The sequence below is a fragment of the Miniopterus schreibersii genome, assembly GCF_964146895.1.
Source record: "Miniopterus schreibersii genome assembly, chromosome: 11".
NCBI lineage: Eukaryota > Metazoa > Chordata > Mammalia > Chiroptera > Miniopteridae > Miniopterus > Miniopterus schreibersii.
The window spans coordinates 16,977,983-16,999,357 of record NC_138111.1 but is presented as its reverse complement, the minus strand read 5'-3'; the positions used below and the strand labels follow the sequence as shown (position 1 = coordinate 16,999,357).

At 37.0% G+C, this 21,375-nt stretch overlaps 1 protein-coding gene across 4 annotated transcripts in view; it reads left to right on the top strand.

Annotated features, from left to right (window-relative positions):
• The first annotated feature begins 268 nt into the window (after positions 1 to 268).
• Positions 269 to 21,375, top strand: part of MUSK (muscle associated receptor tyrosine kinase) — a 71,878-nt gene continuing 50,771 nt past the window's right edge. For all 4 annotated transcript variants that reach the window (XM_081152102.1, XM_081152101.1, XM_081152100.1 and 1 more), the window contains exons 1-5: positions 269 to 459; positions 10,888 to 11,014; positions 11,760 to 11,911; positions 14,495 to 14,622; positions 15,823 to 15,964. In XM_081152102.1, coding sequence (XP_081008228.1) covers positions 381 to 459; positions 10,888 to 11,014; positions 11,760 to 11,911; positions 14,495 to 14,622; positions 15,823 to 15,964 — 628 coding nt within the window. In that variant the 5' untranslated portion in view covers positions 269 to 380. The remainder of the gene's footprint in view (positions 460 to 10,887; positions 11,015 to 11,759; positions 11,912 to 14,494; positions 14,623 to 15,822; positions 15,965 to 21,375) is intronic.

Below are 21,375 nucleotides of genomic sequence, written 5' to 3'. Positions count from 1 at the left end.
GAGTGCGGAGAGGTGGCGAGATGAGTCAGAAGATCAGGAAACCTATACCTCAGGGAATACAGTGACGGTTGCAAAAGGCATCTGGTATTGTCCTTCTGCCACTGTCTTAAAAGGGATTCTAAAGGGATTTTCTTTCCCTTGTTCCTCCAGCCCTACACTTGCGTTACTGGCCTAAGTGGATACTCACCAGCTGGCCATGTCCATCATTACAGCCAAGTCTGAGAATTCCTGATTATACTCAGAGCCTGTGGAGCTGCTGACACAAACGGTCATTAGCAGATGACCCTTTTGTAACAAACTATGCTTTAAAATGTAAACTGTGGGGCATTTTCCTTGCATTGTCCAGAAGGAACTTTCTCCTGCCTGAGCCTGGATTAATCATGAGAGAGCTCGTCAACATTCCACTGGTACATATTCTTACCTTGGTTGCCTTCAGCGGGACTGAGAAACTTCCAAAAGGTTGGTTTGAGCAATCTTGTCTTCTTGTTGCCTTGTCACAGGTCTAAAGTGTGTGTGTGTGTGTATATGTGTGTATGTGTGCTCTGATCACGACTGATTCATATCATGGTGGGCTTAGGTTTTAGATGGTAAAGCAGGGGTGCAATGTGTGCAGAGGGAGAAAGCTATATAAAAAAGCAATTGATTGATGGTCTCCTTACTACCGGTATCCTTCCCTGTCTTAAGTTCTACAATAAGAAGTTCAGCCGTACAGTGCCGGCAGAGCCCTCACTGGTAGAGGAAACATTAGCAGGTAGGAACATTAGACTGCATGTTATCAAGATCTGCTTTGTTTATGTGTACGTCAAACTTCAGGGTGGTCTGAATGGGTGATGAAAACCTTCTGACTCGGGAATATAATCAACCCTACTCCCAGACATCCAGAGGGCTGGCTTTCGAACAAAAAAACCATTTCCATTTCACTTTTAATTTTATACAATGCTTCATAAATATTTTAGTTCCTAAAAAAAAAACAGAATTAGAGAAAGATGAACATAATTTGCCCACTTAATCAAAGCCGGAAGACAATGGGTTCTCAGTAACTTTGAGGCCGAGTCATGATTTGGCTTGGCAAAGACTGTGCAAGTTTTTTTCAGAGCCTTTGGAATGTACCGGAAATAACACCACCTCAGAGGAAAGGAAAGCAACTTAAGAAACTGACGAACACCTGTTGCAGTAGCAAGAATGTCCACAGTGATATGGTTTCTGGCCAGTGCATTATGAAACTGAGACTAATATATTTCAAATCAGGAAGAAAGACTGGACAAAGTGACTTTGCAAAGTGACTAAGGGCTGCATTGAAATCTTTTTTAAAAACACATGAGAAGGCTGATTGAATGGTATCATTTAAAGAGTTTTCAAATTAAATGTATTATAGTAGCATGAAGAGACTTCTGTGTTTTATGACACACTTAAATTATTTTCCCTTTATATGTTACTTTATCAAAGAACTGAACACACTTGCATTGTATAGATAATTGAAGGTGGTATCTGTATGTAGATGGGAAATATACCTTTAGATTTTGTGGTTCACTAAAATTTCTGGAGCCACAAGGTCAAGATTCACACACTAACAAAATACAGCTTTCTTCATAGCCTAATTTCATAGACTTGTCCTGTTTTGTTTTGTTTTCCCATAAGTGGAATGATATCTTCAAATGCATTTAAACATTTAATTGTCAACTAATACTTTGAGGTATCTCCAGATAAAAAAGAATCTAGATCTTTTCAAACAGCTAATAATAGCCAGGAAGACTTAACATTGGCTTCAGATTATTTTAATACTTCCTGATCATACAACGGATGTCTGGTAAGACAGCACCTGGATGTCAGGACTTATGGATTGTTATGTCTAATCTGTGCTATTCTAAACTGCAGAATCACATAGAATGACATGATTAAATGCTAAAATTTAGTGAAATTCAGTCTTATAGGGAGCAGGGCCATTGATTTTGATGGTTCTAATTAGAATATGATTCATAGAAAACAGTAACAATCTCTTCATATGAGCAATTCCTAATTTATACTCTAGAAAGAAATGATTTTCAGTTCCCAAATTTTACAGGTAAAGCCCTTAGTTCACACTATCTCTATTTTGAAATCTTCAAAATATGATGGCATAAAGGTAACAAAGTCAAATATCTGGGCTTTCAAATAAAATAATCAAGTTGTTAATCCAATTGTTTATTCATTTATAATTTACGTGCTACTATCATTAGAGTGAAACTCAAAAATTAAAATGGTATTTTTGCCTAGTCTTCTGTATTTATTGTAAAATATAAATTAATATGCATTTAACATCAACCTTAAGCCAAAAACACCATGCCCAATTATCTATTAACTACACACCCCAGTCCTGAGAATAAACATTATCATGAAAACATAGCCCTTAAAATTGTAAATGTTGAAATGCATAGAATACATTGGTACAAAGAAAACACAATAATCCACTATTATTTTAATATTATTCAAAGTGATAAAAATGTTCCACACAAACCATTTCATAGTTGTTTTTTCTATTCCTGGCAGAAGGCAATTTTTAAAGTTTTTTAGATAGAATCCATTTTTCCTAAGTCCTTTATCATGGATGAATCAGGGGACCTTCCCAAATAATATCTACAAAAGAGGCTGACAGATTTAAAATAGTGCAAAGGTATTCAGTGGACTCTTTCCTGTCAGCATACTATTTTCTCAATAGAATTAATAACCAACTTCATGAAATTAACAGCTTATTGTTTAGTTTCAGTTTAATCTAGATGCTAACACTCAAAAGATGAGAAAAATCACTACCTTTTTGTGATACTTTCAATGATGAGCTCAATATCATAACCCACAAGCAGGAGAACTTTACAAACCACCATATATGAAAGTAGCTAACATTTCACTGAATTGCTCACCTTAACAACATGCTTCAAAAGTATTTAATGCTTTATCATGAAGCATTAAGTGTACGGCAGAATTTAACTGTGGGGGTACAGGAATTCATGTAAGCAGCACTGAATTTGTTCAAATGCACAAAGAGCTCCTGTCTAAACACCATTTTTAAAATTTCCCCATTTACTAGCATACCTAGAAATCTTTCCGTCTGAGTGATTTGCTTTAGAGATATCTGAGTACCCTCCTCTTCTAAATCGTATGCACACAGGGATAGGATTCACAGGCTTGACATATGACTAATTCAGAGCGGGCACAGCTGTCATTGAAATCCAGGACACCAAGTCCTGGATGAATGTTTAATATTGACGTTCATTGTACGAGTAGCTCATTGCATGTTTGGGGAAACACAAGGTGCTTTAAATATTACGGACCTCAAAGAAGAGAAAGAAAATGTGGAAATGTCAAGATTTCTACCATATTTCCAAAGGTGAAGTGGGCAACTTTGCAGTGAAATAGGAGTTGGCCATTCACTGGGGAAAAGTGACAAGTGAGGGGTGACCAGAGGACATGAAGGAAGTGGCCCCACTCAGGGAGCTGAGAGGAGTAGACCAGAGAATGCAGAAGGACTACCTGGGCCATGCTGAGAACCCAGCTGGGGCTGGGGACTGCATCTCTATAGTGGCTCTGATCTGTTCTGTGGTTTCACTTTATCCGACAATAATACATGAACATAGTTGCTGCAAGGACAGCTGGCTGGATTAGTTCCAGATTGGTGCTCCAGGGTCAGTGCAGCTAAGGGACTACAGAGTAAGAGAGCTGAGATTCTATGGCAGCATACTATGAGGTATAGGTTGAATAATGAAGAAAGTGGAACAAGGACATTCAAGGCCTGGAGAAGTGTTTGCCGGCATTCGGCATATGATGTTATGTACTATGCTAAGGGCTGTCAGTGATTGGTGAAAGGATCACTCCTTGGCACATGCACATTTTAGATGCATCCCTAGGAGATTATGTCTTAACCAAAAGGAAAGCTCCCAGGAGAAGCAATTTCAGAAATTCTAACAGGCTGAGCCAGAATTCTTACCTGCCTTTGTCCAATGTCATTCCTGAAGGACCAAGAGTGTGTTCTGAGACAAAGAATTAATAATACAGCATTAATAAGTGATTACTGAGACTATCAATAAACCTTACAAGTTCTGAAGACATAATAAAAAATAACTTATATGTTATTACATCACCAGTAGAATAAACGAATTAGTTTCCAAGATATGCCAAGTGATGAGCAATACTGAATATCCTTTTTTGGGGGGCTTTGGAAAATTTCCAATATCAAAGTGTTTTCTCATACTGAGAAAACAATACTGTATTCTTGATGTTAGAAAAACAAGAATATTTTCCAAGTCTGAGCCCAAATTTTACTAAAACAGAAAGGAGCAAATACAACTGACTTCTTTGCTTACTTAATCACTTGGTCATGTTAATCAGCAACTATTCAGTCAAAAAAGTTGGTATGTCAGTGACTAGAGCTCATATGCTAAATCCCGTGAAAGGGTAATAGTATATTCTTCTCATCTAGTAGCTAGTGTTCAAGTTAGCTTACTCTTTGGGTCCAGAAAAGTGTTGCATTCATTTTCATGTATTTGTTTTCATGTGGTCCTTGGGTTGAGGGAAGAAATAGTGCCCTAGTTTACACAGGCTCTGGCTGAGATGAAAGCTGGGTAGTAGAATGAAAGTAAACAAGAGACAGTCTGCTGAGTCAACAAGTACCATTAAGTACAACTATGTGATTGTGTCAGTAAAATTTTGAAAGCAGATTTGTTTAGATAATTTTGGAATATGGGCAAAATGGACTTAACCAACTATATTCTGCTGAAAGAAATTGATATTGATGTAAATCTTATCCTCCCCTCATCTGTGAGTAACTAGTACTGTGCCGAAGACATGGTAGAGCTGAGTTAAAAGACAGGAACTTTAAATCAATTTTAACTTTGAAATTCAGCTCTATCACATTGTACTTTTGTTATGTTTAGATAAGTTATTTAACCATTCTTAGCATCCATTTCTAATCTGCAAATGAGAATAATGCATCTGTTTTTGTTTATTGAGATAAATAAATGAGATAATGAATGAAAAATATAATGCATGGTCCATAGCAGGTTCTTAATCCATTTAAGAGGCTAAAATTATTAAAAACAGGGTCAAACGTCACATAAAACTGTCATACCACAGAACATTATGGGACGGTGTTAACTCAATAAATTTCTTAACACCTCACATATTTCTCCATGCCTAAGTTTGTCAAGACATACTAACATTTACTTCTTTGATCTTAACTGATCTCCACAGAGTTTGTGTTAGCCCACTGGAAAGATAATAATATGTCTATTACCTCAGTCATTTCTGCACTGTGTACTGAGTAAAACTAATGAATGAAGTTTTTAAATAAAAATAATTCATGCTTATTAAGAATGGTTTTGAAAACACAAAAATACAAGAGTTGAAAAGAGAAAAAGTCACCCATAATTACAGGATTGTTAACATGTTGGTATATTTTCTTCCCTTTTTTCTATATATCTTTAAAAAAATGTATCATAATGGAATTGTTTTTACAATTCTGCTGCTTGCCACTTTTACTAAACACTAGACCATGAGCACATTCTATGTTATCAATATTCTTCAAAATACCATTTGCAGTGACTGTAACATTCTGGTTAGATAAGAGTTGCTGGTATATGTTAAATATCTGTTTCTCTACACCAAAATAAATAAATAAATAAAAGGCCCTGATTTGTTGCATTTGTTGATTTCTGTAGTGTAAATACTCCAACCACAGTTAATTTCAAGCTACCAACACCGAATTGGGAAGAGATGTGCAAAAGCATGCCTTTATATACTCTCTCTACCATACAGAACATTAGACATAAATAACCTCAAGAACACAAATAATAGTAATTAGAAAGTGATACATTTTGAGTATTAACTCTGTTTTTAACATAATTCAATTACAAATTTATATAACAGTTTTTAATAATGGCTATATTTAACAATTGCCTCATAAAATTCTAAAAATTATTGCTTGATTCTTGCAAGCTAGTACAAGCCAGCTCCCTCAGACCACACTTAGAAGACAAAGCTGTGTGCCTACCTCTCCTCCCACTTTCATAAAGTTAGTACAATTTAGTATAATTAATCTGTTTTGTGCAGTGAAAGTCATCTACATACTTTCTCATTTTGAGATTATTTTCTTGGGATAGATTCCAAGAAGTAAATATTAATGGTAAATCTGCATGGAATCCAGAGACCATGAGAACAATTGAACAGTTCAGGTTTCTGTTTCTAAATTAGAGTCAAATAATACACAGGCTTCCATATGGGCCAAGAACAATTTTAAGTACTTTACATATATTCATTTATTTAATCCTCATGACAAGCCCATACGGTGGTTTTATTATCGTCTCCATCTATAGTTGAAGAGGCACTATAAGTGAGTTGATGGGGCAGGGAAGGGATGGAGTGGGAACTTTAATTCAAACCCTGCGCTTCAGTGCCTCTCAGTGCCTACCTGGCTCAATAGTCTTTCTTTTTAAACAATGAAAGCATTTAATGTTATCAGTTCACCTTTGGGCCCATCATTACTTGCATCCCACAAACTTGATATTTTTTTGTTTTTATCTCTTAATATCTATGTGATTATACAACTGATTATTTTATTCAGTTTGTTTAAAAAATGTATACTTTTTTCTTAAGAGATTGACTTTCTCAAAATTTATCAATTACAATTTTGCTTTCATTGCACTGGAAAATGAACATTTCTGTGGCATTCAGATTTGTTATAACCTTTTACTACAATGATAATATGTATTCATTAGTAATGCTGTAAGATACAGCAAAGCAAAAGTATAAATTATACATAATGCTCACCCCCCAGGAGAAAATGCTTTTAACAGCTTGGTGTTCATTCTTCCATTTTCTCCCCCCCCCACCCGTGTGTGTGTGTGTGTCTCCGCCCACCCACGTGCACAATTTTCTTTAAAAATTTAGGCACCTATAACTTCATTGTAATGTTTACGGCTTTGCTTTAGGTCTTTATTTTTTAATAATTAAGCTTCATGATTGTTGTGTATTCCCCCTGAATTGTTCCTTTTATCAGTTAAGTAGTATTTCTCTTCATTCGATAAATGCTTATCACCTTGTATTTTATTTTTTCTTATATTAGAACTGGTTTATTGCTTTATCACTTTGTTTCAAGTAGCATTTACTTTACATATTTTTCCTTCTCTGTTTCCAACACTTGTTTTAATTTACTTAGGTGCGTCTTTTGTGTTTCTAAATACTGTGTGATATCTACCTTTTCATAGGTCAGTTTATACCATTGGCATTTACTGTGATTTCTGATATATTCAGGCATGTTTCTTCCACATTATTTTGTGTCCTCTGTTCACCATGCCTTTCTTGGGCTCACTTATCCTGGTTTCCCCCCGCTCCCTCTCTCCTTCTTTCTCTTCTTCCTCTTCCTCCTCCTTTTGATTGATACAGTTAAAGTCTCTCCTTTTTGGAAGTTTGTTTTTTAATGTATTCTTTTAGTGGTAACCATTAATACTACTTTATACTATATTCCTTGTGCCGTCCTTTACACCCTTGTGACTATTATTTTTTTTAATATATCTTTATTGATTTCAGAGAGGGGAAGGGAGGGAGAGAGAGAGATAGAAACATCAATGATGAGAGAGTTATTGATCAGTTGCCTCCTGCACGCCCCCGACTTTGAGCCCGCAACCCGGGCATGTGCCCTGACTGGGAATTGAACTGCCATCTCCTGGATCCTAGGTCGTCGCTCAGCCACTAAGTGATGCCGGCCAGGCCCTGGGACTGTTTTTATAACTGGCAATCTGTATTTCTTCCTCCCTTTCACCATTCTACCCACCCTCCCACCCCTCCCATATGGCTGCCATTGGTACCTTCTCTGAATCTAGGAGTTCGTTTCTCCGTGTATTTTGTTTTTTAGGTATGGATCCCATATGATTTCCCTTCCATGTGAAATCTAAAAAAACAAAACAAAACAGACAAACAAACATTACTAAAATTTTAACACATGCTATTAACCATGCATTTGTCTCCCCGTGTTTGTAGTTCCTCAGCACTCCTATCACCTTTCTGTTTACAGTAAGGAGCTTAGTGTGTTTTAACTATCCACTGAACTTCCCTGATCTTTCATCTTATAATTGTTTATCTGTAATTTTAGTTTCATTCTTTTTTAAACACAAAAATTAGCATTTCGTTTTTTCAATATTCCATAGTGAATTAAAATTGCAATCATATTTTACCACCATCTAAGTTTACTATTGTTCTCTCTCTATCCCTTTCTTTTGGGTGCAAGTTATTTCTTACTGAGTTCATCTATTTCACCATTTCACAGAAGGTCTATGACTGGTAAACAATTTCAGTATTTGTCTGTGTCTTTCTTTTGTCTTCATTTTAAAATTATTATCTAAGCCAGCTATAGAATTCCAGGCTAATAGTCATTTTATCTCATCCATTGCATTTTGGTATCAATTGTTGCTGAATAATCTCATGTCAGCCTAACTGGCATTCCTATTAAAGTAATTGGTCTTTTCTTTCTAGTAGGTTTTAAGATTTTCTATTTTAAATTTTTTTATAGATTTAATCCAACATATCTAGGGATGAATTTATTTTTCTTTATCTGCCTTGACACTTGGGGTAACTTTCCATCTGAATATTCATGCTTTGTTTTCAGTTTTGAAAAACGATGAGCTATGTCTCCCTTTACAAACTGCTTCTAGGCCATTCCCTCTGTTTTATTTTTCTGGAACTTCCATTAGAAGTGCCTATCAATCTATATTTTTTGTCTCTTAACTATTCTTTAATACCTCTCATTTCTTTATTTCTTTGTACCGCGTTCTCTATATTTTAATGGTTATTTCAGTGGAAAATTGGAAATGACCTATATATGTCATTTTACCTAAAATTTCTGCTCTTTCATTTCAGCTATTCTCTTTCAACCTTTAAAAAAATATATGCCTTTATAAAGGCCTCAGAAATATAGACTAGCTTATTTCAATAACATATCAGTAAATGTGCTGACCTGGGGATAGAAAGCTCAAGGTTTTTATAATTGATTGTGGAACAAAGACATAAACAGATCATTTTAATAGCATCTGTGTGACAAGTCCTATAAAAGTGACATATACAGGATGAACTAAGGTTAAGGAAAAGGGCATTTGGCTCTACCTAACAAATCAGGGAAACTGGGAGGAGATGATGCTTAAACAGGATTTTAAGAAAATAATAACATTAACAAGGGAGATATGAGTTAAGTGAAACACTCCCAACTACCATTTTCCATTTTCCTTCACTCTCAGCCAATCAGTTTGCTTTTGAGTTTACTGGGGGGGAGGGGGAGGGTGTTATTAGATAGTAGGTGTGTCTTTTATGGTCAATGTGCCTGTTGTTGGTGTTTCGTTAGGCTGTCACCAACTAGCCCACATCTCAAATATTGTTCACACTGCTTACTTGGTTTTCATAGGCACCTTATGTTTCATCTAAAATGACCATTTAATTTATTGTCCAAACGAAGATATTTTTGGAGCAAAAGGGGTACTGTTAATAATTATAACAGGATAGTAGGCCTAACTGATTATCACAGCTGGTCATTTTATGTGTCTACCCTACCTTGCCTTCGAGACTGCAGGCCCTTACAAGACACATTGTTCTGCTTCTAGTCATTCCCCCAACCCCTCCAGCCTCCTCTCAACCCTAAGGAATCACCGATACATTTTCTGTCTCTATAGATTTGTCTACTCCAGACATTTCAAAGAAATGGAATTATGCAATAAGTTGTTCCTGTGGCTGGCTTTTTTCATTTAGCTTATTATTTCCAAGGTTCGTCTATGTTGTAACACGTACCATACCTCATTTATTTTTATTGTAAAAGAGTATTTCATTATACGGATGAACTACATTTTGTTTATCTGTTAATTTGTTGGCAGACGCTTGGGTTGCTCCCACCTTTTGGTTATTGTGTGTAATGCTGTTATCAAAATGGGTATACAAAAATCTGTTTGCGTCCCTGCTTTCAATTCTTTTAGGTGTGTACCCAGAAGAGGAATTACTGGATCATAGAATAATTATATGTTTAATGTTTCGAGGAACCACTGTTTTTCAGGGGGGGTTGCACCATTTTACATTCTCATCAGCAATGCACAAAATATTCTAATTTCTCCATGTCCTCACCAACATTTGCTGTTGCTTTCTTTTTGAGTATGACCATTCTGAGAGTGTGAAGTGGTATCTTATTGTGGTTCGATTTGCATTTCTTTAATGGCTAATGATGTTGAGTGTCTTTTCATGTTGTTGTTGTCCATTTGTCCATAGTCTTGGGAAAAATGTCTATTAAGATCCTTTGCCCACTTTTAAATTTGGGTTATTTATCTTTTTACTATAGAATCTTTTTTAACCTACTCATATGCAGATGTGAATTCTCTATAAATCTGTTGAAACTTGAACTTCAGAGTTTCTTTTTTGCAGAACCCTCTTTTAAGACCCTCAGCGGACTCTAAGAATGTGTTCATATAAGCACATTTTTATAAAATGTGGAGGAAATTGTTTTTAAACAATTGTTAAGACTGCCATCTCTTTGCACTCTGACTTCCCTTCAGTCACACTTCCATTCAAGTTGACTGGTGTTGGGATGGCCACAGACATTTTATATTCATAATTTGGCACCCAAATTATATATCTTTGGGCTTTACAAAACCTGGACCTGTCCCTACTCATATATAATAAATGCTACGTCCTACTTTCCTAAGAGTCTTCTTTTTTGATTCTCAAATGCCTAGTTTGGAATTAGAAACAAAATTCCCTACATAAAATTTTCCTTCTTTGCGGCAAATGTATGCTATGTAAAAATATAATTCTCATTCAGGCATGTGGTGGCCTCTGACTGCTTACAGGGGTTAGTAAACAGCTCTCATTTTGTTTCTCCTCTTCTGTTAGCTCCTGTCATCACCACTCCTCTTGAAACAGTGGATGCCTTAGTTGAAGAAGTGGCTACTTTCATGTGTGCAGTGGAATCCTATCCCCAGCCTGAAATTTCCTGGACGAGAAATAAAATTCTCATTAAGTAAGTATTCTGCCTTTTTCTGGTAAGAATGCCAATGCTGCCTTACGATTTATCTTGACATGAATGCAACCACAGCTCTTGGCAGTATTAAAGTTCACCTTCTATAACATACAAAATGCAAATGTCCTCCCTTTATAAAATGTAAGATCTGGGCTTCAGTGAGGTTGAGGGAATCACTCAAAGCAAAACAGTGATTTAATTGACATGGGGAAGTCAGGGCTATTTGCTTTCTTATGTATCCAAAGACCTAGAACTATTCCTGGCACATGTTAGCCAGCCACCAAGTATTTGTTTAATGAATGAATAAATACTCAGTTAATTTACTCTATAAATATTTAACCCTTTCTGCTAGTTACATTTGTGTGTGTGTGTGTGTGTGTGTGTGTGTGCGCGCGCGCATAATCCAGCTGCTATTTCCCAGTAATTGTGGAAAGACGACCCTATATCTTGGTAATAATATACTTTCCTGAATAACGTAAACCTTATGTTTCATCTTATCAGTAGACATTCCCTTTTGAAAGCATTTTTCAAGGACTCAATCATGCTTTGATTATTGTAGCCTAGCAAAGATCAGAATATGTTAGCTTTATACTACTAAATAAGATTTTATTATTCAGAATTCACTCAAACTTCTTCTTACCTTTAATCTACTTCCTCATTGACCAGTCACCCTTTTGATCAGTTCACCATAGCCAAAGAGTCACAGGTGAGGCCCTCACCTGGCATTTTCCTCTGTGACCTGCAGGCTCTTCGATACCCGGTACAGCATCCGGGAGAACGGGCAGCTCCTCACCATCCTGAGTGTGGAAGACAGTGATGATGGCATCTACTGCTGCATAGCCGACAATGGCATAGGAGGAGCTGCGGAGAGCTGTGGGGCTCTGCAAGTGAAGATGAGTGAGTGAGAAAGACAATCATCTATTGATTTTAAAGTTGACTAGGTACATTTTGGAGCAGGCAGTAAATAGAGCCTCCCACACACCTGGAGGTTCAGAAACTAGACAAGTTCAAGCTCAAAACACAACCCTGAGACAGTTCATTGCAAACCCCTTATTCCCACCATCCACCACCACCCTAGAGGCAAGTCTTAGTTCCTGTCCTCTCCATGTTCTTGCGTTTACAAGCTCTTTAGTTGCTCTACCCGGACTTTCATTGAGGAACCTCCCTCTTAATTTTTTACCCTCTGCCTTTAGAACAGTTCCATTACGACCAAACACTTGCCCTCTTTTCTTTTTTTATCTCTAATCTCTTAACAAACATTTCTTCTACCCTTTTGACTTATTTCAAGCTTGACTTTCTTGAGTGACTTTTCTACTTACATGAAGGCTGTTTATTTTCCCCTCACTTCCCGGCCACAAGGCTTGCAAGTATTCATGGCTGATCTCCTAGCCCTCGTTTAAGCCATCATATTGTGCATTCCTGTGCAAAATCTTTCCTCTCCCAAGGATCTACGCCATCTGACCAACTCTACCCGTCAAGTCACCTACTCACTTCTAGGCACTCCCTGTATTTATTAGACATTGATTCCAGACTTATTATCTTTCTATCCACCCCTACTCTTGCTGTCACCCTAGGGGATTTTACAGTCATTAAACGGAACCACCAGCCACTTCATGCTTACAATTCCTTGACTTCCACAAGTCCAGTGGCGTTTGCCTTAACTCTTTATCAGCCGACCCAATCAATGACCTGTCACCCCTGAAAATGAACTGCATTGAAAGTTTTAGACTCTAGTATTTCACACCCTGAACATGAACACTTATGTTTCCAGCTCTGCTTCATGAGGGAAGCAGTTTCCCAGACTCACTATATGCCTCCAAATAGAAGGCACAATCTTTTTTTTTTTTTAAATAAATTTATTTTTTAAAACATGTCTTTACTTATTTCAGAGAGAGGAAGAGATAGAAAAATCAATGATGACAGAGTCACTGATCAGCTGCCTCCTACATGCCCCTTGCTGGGGATCAGGCCCAAAACCAGGGTGTGTGCCCTGACCAGGAATCAAACCACAATCTCCTGGATCCTAGGTTGGTGCTCAACCGCTGAGCCACGCCCGTCAGGCAGAAGGCACAATCTTCATCTGTCTCCTCAGTTAAGAACAGAGTCTACCTCTCTCACTCCCTTACTCCCACTACACACTATCACCAGCATGGTCATGTGACCATCTCAATTGTTAAAATTCTGGAACGCTTTCACACTGCTTGGTAAAGGGCTGCTTCCTAGGAGAGACTCCCACCCCAAGGTCCCTGCCCCCATCACTACTCCAACTATCTTAGGGCCTCCCACAGGAGTGCCCTCTCTTAACTTCATTATGGATCCTGCTTCAACAAGATGACAAATTCTGATTCATCAGTGCTCATGGCTTATGTTCTCTTAGAATAGGGAATCCATGAATCCACATTAATACTCAGTTCATTCTTAGTTTACTTTATGTTCAATTTCCCACAAGAGTTCTCACCTCTCACCCAACAGATCTAGTTCCCTGAAAAGACAGGATTTATTTGCTTTAAACAAAGGTTTAATGCCTAAGGCATTATATGTGAATCAGGCTTGCCATAGGGATCAGTACATCGAAACTAGTAGAAGAAATGGCTAACACTCTCTTTGACTGTATTATAGGAAAATCAACTCCTAAGCTAAGCTTTTGCCAGCAGTTATAGGATCACCCAGCTCACAAATGAGGTGTCTGGACATTGTCTAAAAGCAGGCATTCATTGCTGTTGATCTTCTATGTATAAGATTTAATAATTTCTTCCTCTGAAAGCTTGGTGATTAAAAATTAGCTGACATAAACTATTTCTTCTGAAAGAATTAATTTAAGAGTATTTCATAAAATGATAAATTACCCAAGTTTGCTTTGCAGAGTAGTTTAACCACAAATTACATGACAGAATCTGATTAGTGATACATCTGGTTTACTTTCTAGAGGATAAATGTACCTAATTTTTTAAAGTAATATTTAATAGTCAAATGAAGATGGAAACTAAAGGGAAACTCGGTCATAACTCAGAATTATATAAAAAATATAAGCTTAAAACATTGTTTTCAAATGTTTTCATGTCTGTGTCTATGAATTAAGTAATGTTGAACTGTTATGGTGACAGTGTATTTTAATCAATTTTTTATTAACTCTCTTTTTAAAAAATTTATCTTGATTGTTGAAAGTATTACAGATGTACCTCCCCCCACCCATGCATTGATATCTTTTATAGTGAAGAATATTATAACTTCAGACTCCTAATATGATTCATAAATTTGTGTTTCTCAAGTTATTAATAACACAGAGATAACCTAAAGTTTTAGAAATGACTTCTGTTTGTTATCCACTAAAAACCTGTTCTAGCACTTGGTGAATTTTACACTCTAATATGCCTAAAATTATTCTTAAAATGGATATTTAGAATTAAATAGAAAGTTAAAAACTCTAAGTTTAATAAAGCCATATTGCCTTTTTAATTTTGAATTTTTATTTCCCTTTAGAACCTAAAATAACTCGTCCTCCCATAAATGTAAAAATAATAGAAGGATTAAAGGCAGTTCTACCATGTACTACAATGGGCAATCCCAAACCATCCGTGTCATGGATTAAGGGAGACAGCGCTCTCAGGGTAAGTGACTGTTATGTTAAAACATGTATATACAACATGCCTTCAAATACAACAATCCATTGCGATCTCAGTTACACACTTACGAACTGTGATTGTAAGATTTTTTCCACATACAACATTTCAACCAAACTTAAATATTTCTGTTCCCATATATGCAAATTTTAAGGCATTGTAGTTGGGGCAGGCTAGGGAACAAAGGGATGGGAACCAGTAGTGTCAGGGAGGAAAAAGGAGGCAGAGCAAAAGCAAAGCCATGGGCTGTTTGGTTGGCTGGTTGAACATTTTTCAACACTGAATCATACAGACTTAGGAAATAAAAAAAGATGGAACTAAAACCCAGGCTTTAGACCTGACAAATAGTTTCTGGGAGGAGGGAGAGAAAAGAGGTTTAGAAGAAAAGGAACGAGAACACTTTGGAGTGAAGTTAGAACCTGAAGACTCAAGTCTGATAAACAAGCAAATAGCTTGACAAGTACCCCAATCACGAAGAACCGTCAAAATTGTTACTCACAAGTGTACTTCACACTGCTTTCATATCGTATACCTACATAACAGAATACATGGGGAATACATAGATAATTATATAGGTTAAAGAACTGAAATACAGTATTAAATCAATTAGCTTTTTAAAATTTAAAATAAAACATGTAATGTTAACTATTTTATGGTAATCTATATACTTCTCTGGCTTTCCTTTTGTCATAAGTACTGGTTCATTTCCAACAATAGAAGCGAGGGGTGGCTCATGTATATTATTGAATTGAGAGTCCCAGAAGATAAATGTAATATTTTAACTTCAAAAACCAATTTTTGCATTATTTGTAGGACTTTCCATTTCTTTCAAAGGACATACATTCCCCTAACGATACTACATAGGGAGTGCAGTAAATATAGTAGTAAAAAGCAATGCTTTTAATCAAACAGACTTGGATGTGACTTTTAGGAAATCAAATAGGCCTGGTGTTCTCATGTGATGAAAGAAAAGAAAATAAACTGATCTTATGGGATTATTATTGAAATTAATTTAGGTAATCTTGTACTATCTCATTTAATATCATATGTTATACACAATAACTGCCAAATAAAAATGTTCAAATGATATTCTTGATGATAACAATAATGACAATAACTTGAAATGTGGCAAATGTGTCCTTGAAAGAGCCATGGGCCTTTTAAAATTCATGTCCCTATCCCTGGCAGGAAAATTCCCGCATTGCAGTTCTTGAATCTGGGAGTTTAAGGATTCATAATGTGCAAAAGGAAGATGCAGGACATTATCGATGTGTGGCAAAAAACAGCCTCGGGACGGCATATTCCAAATTGGTGAAGCTGGAAGTTGAGGGTAAGGAGCCGTATTCCTTCCCCTGAGTGTTGTCAGAGGGCCTCACGTTCTACCGTGAAGGCTGCACTGTAGCTGGCAAAAGCAGAGATGAAGGTAGTCCGGTTCCTTCAACTGTTCCAGGTATTAGACTACAAGGTCAAGACTGTGAAAGAAACAGTTAAAAAGAGCGAGAAAATTTCACTGGAACAATAGGTCATTTATTGCCTACAATTGCTGGTAATTTTGACCAAAACAGATTAAATTCACTATGATACTAAAACAATAGGATACTACTTTAGATTGTCTGACAGGCATGGACAAGTCTTCCTTGTTTATAAATTTGAAGACATTTGCTCTTTTACAGTGTGTAGACATGACTTTTAAAATGTTATCAAAAGAAAAAAATTAGTTTTTTCAAACTGTATTCTGTCAAAAAAGATTGGGAAAAAAAATACTCAGACTGTATAACCAAAACCAGTCTTACTTCTATGAGTTACACTGTAAAAATACTTTTTCATTTTTAAAAGTGTTCTTCTACAGTCAACCAATTCAACAACTGCTTGTGAAAGTCCTTCACTGAGAAATCAGAACCCAGATAGGGCCTTTGTTTTATCCACTGGGCCATTGGACCCTTCTTGACCTAAAATTACATCATGTTCTGCTTAAAAATAGAAACTATCAGCACACCTGCACCAGGTGGGCAAACTGAGTACAAAATTCTTCCCAGCTCTTCCCTGTTACAAGTCATGGCTTTACTGTCCAGGTTCCCAGTGCCTCGCCAGTACAGTGGGGTCTGCTGTGATTGTTCTGTGAGGTACTGAAAGTATTCAGCAGGCCTGCCCCTGAGCAGGCCCTCAGTACGTGCCGACTATGAGAATCGCCAGCTATTTTTCTGCTTTTCTCTTACCTGATTGATAGAGTGGTTGGACTATCACATACTTGGCACAATTACGTTCTAGTGCAACTGGGGAAGACTTTTAGGCTTCCCCATAGCTGACTTTGATTCCATCTTGCTCTTAAGCCAAAATTTACCTTTCCCCCCTCTCTACCTTCTCAGTCACATCGTTTGCTATTATTAGCTCCTTTAAGATTATTTTTATTTCCCAGCTAGATCTTCCCCTTGCAGCTCTAATGATCTCATTTCCCACATTTACTTCTACTCGAGATAACATTTTTATTATGTTATTGCATCAACTGCTCATAAAATCCCCATGAACTCCTCATGAAAATGAATGCACCTGGTGAGCATAGTGGCTGTCAGATGTATAAAAGATATATTTTCAGCCTAGTTGCTATAATCTAGTATCTTCTAAATAATCAATGCTATATAAAGGTCAGTATGCAACAGCAAGTTGATGTTAAATATTCAGTGAAAAATAAACATACAGGCACACTCAGTTGCACACTTAGACACACTGAATATCTGCCTGGATTCAGTGTTTCCTTGAACTATATGTAGAATGATACAGAATCAATGTTATCCATTTCTATACACTATCATAAAGATTTACCTCCTCAATATGTGAGCTTCTACATTATCATATATGATGCTGATTTTTCAGGTCACTGTCTCCATACACATTGAAATGATTCTCTTTAGCTTTGGCCTAAAGAAAATTATCAAAAATCTCAATTATTGGAGTCCAATTACACAGTTTGGTTTTACCTTGCCATTCAATTTTGTATCACACCTATCAGCAAAACTTAATACTCTCTTCTTTCTTCCTAACATTTAAATGCTCATCACTGCTTTAATAGTTAATATATGTGAGAGATTTTATTAAACTTGCCAGTATTGAAAGCTGATCATATCATTTAAAGTTATTCTAACAGTAGGTAAGATGATCATTTTATCACACATATCTACTTCTACTCCATTCTAGTCCAAATAGGATGTATCCAAATAGTCCATGTAGCCCTGGCTGGTGTTGCTAAGTGGTTAGAGCATCAACCCCCACACAGAAGGGTTGTGGGTTCAATTCCTGGTCAAGGGCATGTACCTGGGTTGCAGGTTCAATCCCTGGCCTGGTTGAGGCTCGTGTGGGAGGCAACCAATCAATATGTCTCTCTCACGTCGATATTTCTTTCTCTCTTCTCACCCCTCCCTCCCTCCCTTCTACTCTAAGACAAAAAAGCAATGAAAAAAATATCCTTGGGTGAGGATTAAAACTAAATAAATAACAAATAGCTGATATACATGAAAATTTGTGAGATGCTTAGCACAGTCGCTGGTATATAATAAGCATTTTTAAATGGCATTAACTATAATTATTACTATTAGAACATAAAAATTACAGCAAATGTTTTGATTCTTGAAGATCTGAAAGGCTGGCTTCCACTTAAAGAAATAGTTGAGGCATTTCCACAAGTTATAATGCGACATGACCTATTTAAAGAAAGGACCAGTTCAGCCAACAACTCGGAACAGGTGAAAAAGAAACTGAGAAGCAACTGGAAGAATCCCCAAAGTGCCTACAAATACCTACCAGGCTGGCAATAGTGAGGGCTGAAGATGAATCTGGGCCACAGTCAGTCAGGGCAGATGAGCATTTGCTATATATTGTGTCAGTAATTCTGGAACTTAGTTTGAGCAAATCAGGAGAACTCCATAGTGCCACTGGATTCCGAGCTACACTTACTGCAAGTGAGTATGCCAGACAAAGACAGGGCTTTGTGCGCCACTGCTAGCTTCCAATGAGGATATGCGTGCTGGGCCATGGATTTGGTACAGTGAGTTCGCTAAGTCTTAGGTGCCAAACAGAGAAACGCCCTTCATCACAGAAGCAGGATCTTTTTAGATTGCCATCCTCAGGCTGTGGATCTCTGGAATGGCAATGCAAAGATATTCTACATTTCTGTCTTATCTTACAAGGTTCAGACAGTGACGTACAAAATTACTGATGGAACTCTAACTCAAGCATGGTCAAACATGGGTGTTTTTCTAAAAGGATAAGCAATAGTATGTCTAACATTTTAAAATGCTAAATGCCTTCTGTGGATTATTTTATTTAATCTGAACTAAATGTCTATGACAAAGGTTTCTCACTGTGTTATTTTAGGAAACTGAGGAATAGAGAGGATAACTGACTCAAGACTACACAGATAGAGGTGTCTAAGAAATCAAGTAACATTGAATACTGTCTGTTCCATTAAAGGATAAGATAACCATGAGTGACATTGTCCAGCATAGTGTCAGAATGGGGATCAGGGAAGAAGCTAGAATTCTGTAAATAAAGAATAGGAAATAGAGAGAGACAGTTGGGTATAAACAAAGTTTTCGATAAATTTGGCAGAGAGAAGGGCAGAGTCAAAAAAGTGAGCAGTAGCTGGAGGTGTATATGGCATCTAGGTAGTGTTGTTTTGCAGAATTTCTCTTTTTAACAGATGAAAAATGTTAAAATATTAATGAGAAGGAGACCAGAGAGAAGGAAATTTTGAACATCCAAGAGAGAGGGGCAATATTCAAGGGAATACTGGTGGTGCTTGAGAAGGCAAAAGGGTTGTATTCAGGGGACAAGTGATGCAGTGAACTTTAAACAGCGGGTGACCACATGTCCCAGTTTTCCCAGGACGTTCTGGCTTACACCTGTTATCCTGGAATAATTATTAATAGAGTCCCTCTTTTACTTTTAAAAGTATCCAGGCTTCAACGATAAATTATATGATCACCATGCTTAGACAGAAAGAGGAAACTTCCTTCATTGTAACAGGAAGAAAGGAGAAAGGGCTGTATTCCAGTGATGCATTTGGTGGGTAGAATTTGAGCACACTCTGTTCTGATGGTCTCTCTTTTCTGCAGGAAGTAGAAAGTAAGGTTATCTTCGGAAAATACTTCTATAAAGGGCGGCAGAGGGATGAGGAGAGTAGATTTTAAAATAGCTGTGGGGAATGGGAGAGATGACTCACAAGGGGAACCAGGATTCCTGGGCAACATTAAACAGAGAATGGGACGTGAATGTGGAGTGGTTTTTTTGTTTGTTTCTTTGTTTTTGTCTACTTGCAGGTTTCCGCCCCCAGCGTAGCTCAGCATTACAGGTATAAGTTCAGAAATGGTAGAAAGATCTGGAAAATGCAATGAAGTGAAAGAAGTCTGTGTTTTTGTTTTCTTTTTTTAATAAAAATTTTCAAAAAGTTTTTTTTAAAAAGGTATAAAGAAAAGAAAAAGTAGAAAGCAAACTCTAAATGCAAGAATCAAGCACTGGAGTTTTGCCAGGAAGGCAAAATAAAACGGCAAAGGATCTGAGACTACTACAAGAGAATAGTCAAGGCAATGAGCCACAGAATCTTTATGTACCAGATAACACAAGCCTCACATTAAACACTTAGAGCTCCAGCAATTTGACAGACAAGATAATATGAAAACCTTCTGACTATAAACACTCAGAAATGATGGGTTGGTTTTATAACTCATAAGAATAAAATGTAAGTCTTCAGAGGTCAGGAATGAATAGGAATTTTAAAAACAGAGCAGGATGCTCATGAGCCGGTTCTGAATTGTCCTGGAGGTAATGAGAGACATGCCCATCTCTACAACCTAGAATATTGGTTTTAAGACTCTTCAGGGACAGTAAACAAGGTTCTGGGACCCTGTGAAGTAGAGGTTAGCATCACAGCCCTTGCATACAACTGAAAATCACCCACGTGAAAAGATAGGCCAGAAAAATTCCATCCACAGACAGGCACAGAAAGACAACACAGTTGTCTGTCTCTACCTGCACTCTAGGCGTTGAGGGAAGGCAAGACAGATTTTCTTATGAATGAATATTCAACACTCAGGACTACATCTCACATAGGTTTGATATCAAACTCATAACGCCAGCACAGACTGAAAATTCCCAGCTGGAGAAATTAAAATAAAACTTGATCCCAAGCAAAAAATTTAACAACAGAAAAAAAGCTCTGAAAAGAAATATCTTGCCCTGACTGGTGTGGCTCAGTTAGGTCATGGCAGGTTGCTGGTTTAATCTGGTCAGGGGCATAGGAGAGGCAACTGATGGATGTATCTCTCTCTCCCCCTCTCTCTCTCTCTCCCGCTCCTCTCTCTCTCACTTCCTCCCTCTCTAAAAATCAATAAAATTTTTTTAAAAAAAGAAAAAGAAATATCTTACCCAAGTTAGATAGGATTTTTTCATAATAAAGCCATACTAAGTATGAGTTCACAATGCAAAATTATAGCATCCACAGCAAACAACTTGCCTTGAGTGAGAGTTAGCTGACACAATGTACAAAGAGATTAAAGCCTAGGAAGTTCAGTTAATAACACAATATTATAGAGACTCTAAAATAAAATAAACTAATTAAAGACACAAAAAAAGGAACACAAAAACAAAGAAAAATACATTAGGAAGGATAAGTAATGGTATATTAGAGATAAAGAAACAATTCATACATTAGAAGTCAGTTCTTCAAAATTTAGAATTCAGTGCAGGGGG